Consider the following 1,155-nt stretch of genomic DNA (forward strand, 5'->3'; position numbering starts at 1 on the left):
CAGCGAGAGGCCGCGCCCATTCTCACACCACGGCCACTCCAGCCACGCCACGCCCCACCCACACAGTCAACTCCAGCAGCATCTCCATGTCCCTCCCGCATTCCCCAACCTCGCTGCCCTTGGCCATGCACCTTCCTCTTCTGCCTCATCTCCCACACGAGAGCCCTGCTCAGCCCAGCCGCCTTTCTGCCTTCTCCCTTTTACTGAAATCCCTTGGCAAGAATAAAACTCTTAGGATTTTCCATCGCCCCACTGTAGTCCGTTTCCTCCCATCAGTTCTTGCCAAGAGGCCGTTCCCTTCCGTGGGAAGCAAGGTGATAGGAATGTGACACGGCTTTGGATTCTCCAGGTCAGGGTCAGTGGTGTGGACCGCCAGAGCCAACAGCGCACAAGCGAAGCCTCTGCGTGCTGGCACCACCCGAGAACTGCATGGGGAGAGCAGCTGGACTTCCAGGAACACACGATTGGACACGGAGATTTCGAGCGGGGTGGCAAAGTCAGCACAGGAGCTGATAACTGGGGCAGGAACAAATTCTGAGGGGAGTGGGCAAAGAGGGAACCACCCAAAGCAATGGTGCAAGTGATGCCTTGAGAGGCCACCTAAAAACAGAGACTAGACTAGAATAAGCGAATAAAGGTAGGCATTTATTTGAAAGGCCTTCAAAAGTACACCCTGGGGAGCCAGCGGCTACTCTCAAAATGGACCCCAAGCTGGACGATGAGTCACTAGTTCTTAACACTTTTATAAGATTGGCCGATTTGAATATCAGGGTTAATTCTCCAATTAAAACTTCAGTTAATTATGTAATTTCCTCAAGCTCACCCCCCTCTTAAGATGTTGGTTTACACATTTTCGGCCTAGGACAGTCTGGGAGTCCTTGGAGAGAAGGCCTGGAGAGACTTTGTTATGTCTACCTAGCATGAGAGAGCAGAAATTAAGCTACAAGAAACTTCAGAGTTACACACTAGGCAGTACAGGACTTGAAAAACATAGAAGTTAAAACCTAAGGCATCACAAGGACTTGCTGTGGCCATGGCAGTGTTAAGGAACAATCCTGTGTGACATTGCAGAGCCTCTCTGGGAGAACTCCCAAGGCCACAGATTTTGACTGCTGGGACTGGAGCATATTCATGGCAGCAGCTCCAGTGACTCCA

The 1,155-nt window shown here is 51.3% G+C and overlaps 1 protein-coding gene across 1 annotated transcript in view; it reads left to right on the forward strand.

The window, feature by feature from the left end:
* Positions 1-1,149, forward strand: part of LOC108444626 (butyrophilin-like protein 9) — a 10,689-nt gene extending 9,540 nt beyond the window's left edge. Inside the window, exon 3 of the mRNA XM_017725843.1 lies at positions 350-1,149. Within this exon, the coding sequence (XP_017581332.1) occupies positions 350-513 (164 nt within the window). The 3' untranslated portion in view covers positions 514-1,149. The remainder of the gene's footprint in view (positions 1-349) is intronic.
* The last annotated feature ends 6 nt before the right edge of the window (positions 1,150-1,155 follow it).

The sequence above is a fragment of the Corvus brachyrhynchos genome, unplaced genomic scaffold (assembly GCF_000691975.1).
Source record: "Corvus brachyrhynchos isolate BGI_N302 unplaced genomic scaffold, ASM69197v1 scaffold892, whole genome shotgun sequence".
In the NCBI taxonomy this organism is placed as follows: Eukaryota; Metazoa; Chordata; class Aves; order Passeriformes; family Corvidae; genus Corvus; species Corvus brachyrhynchos.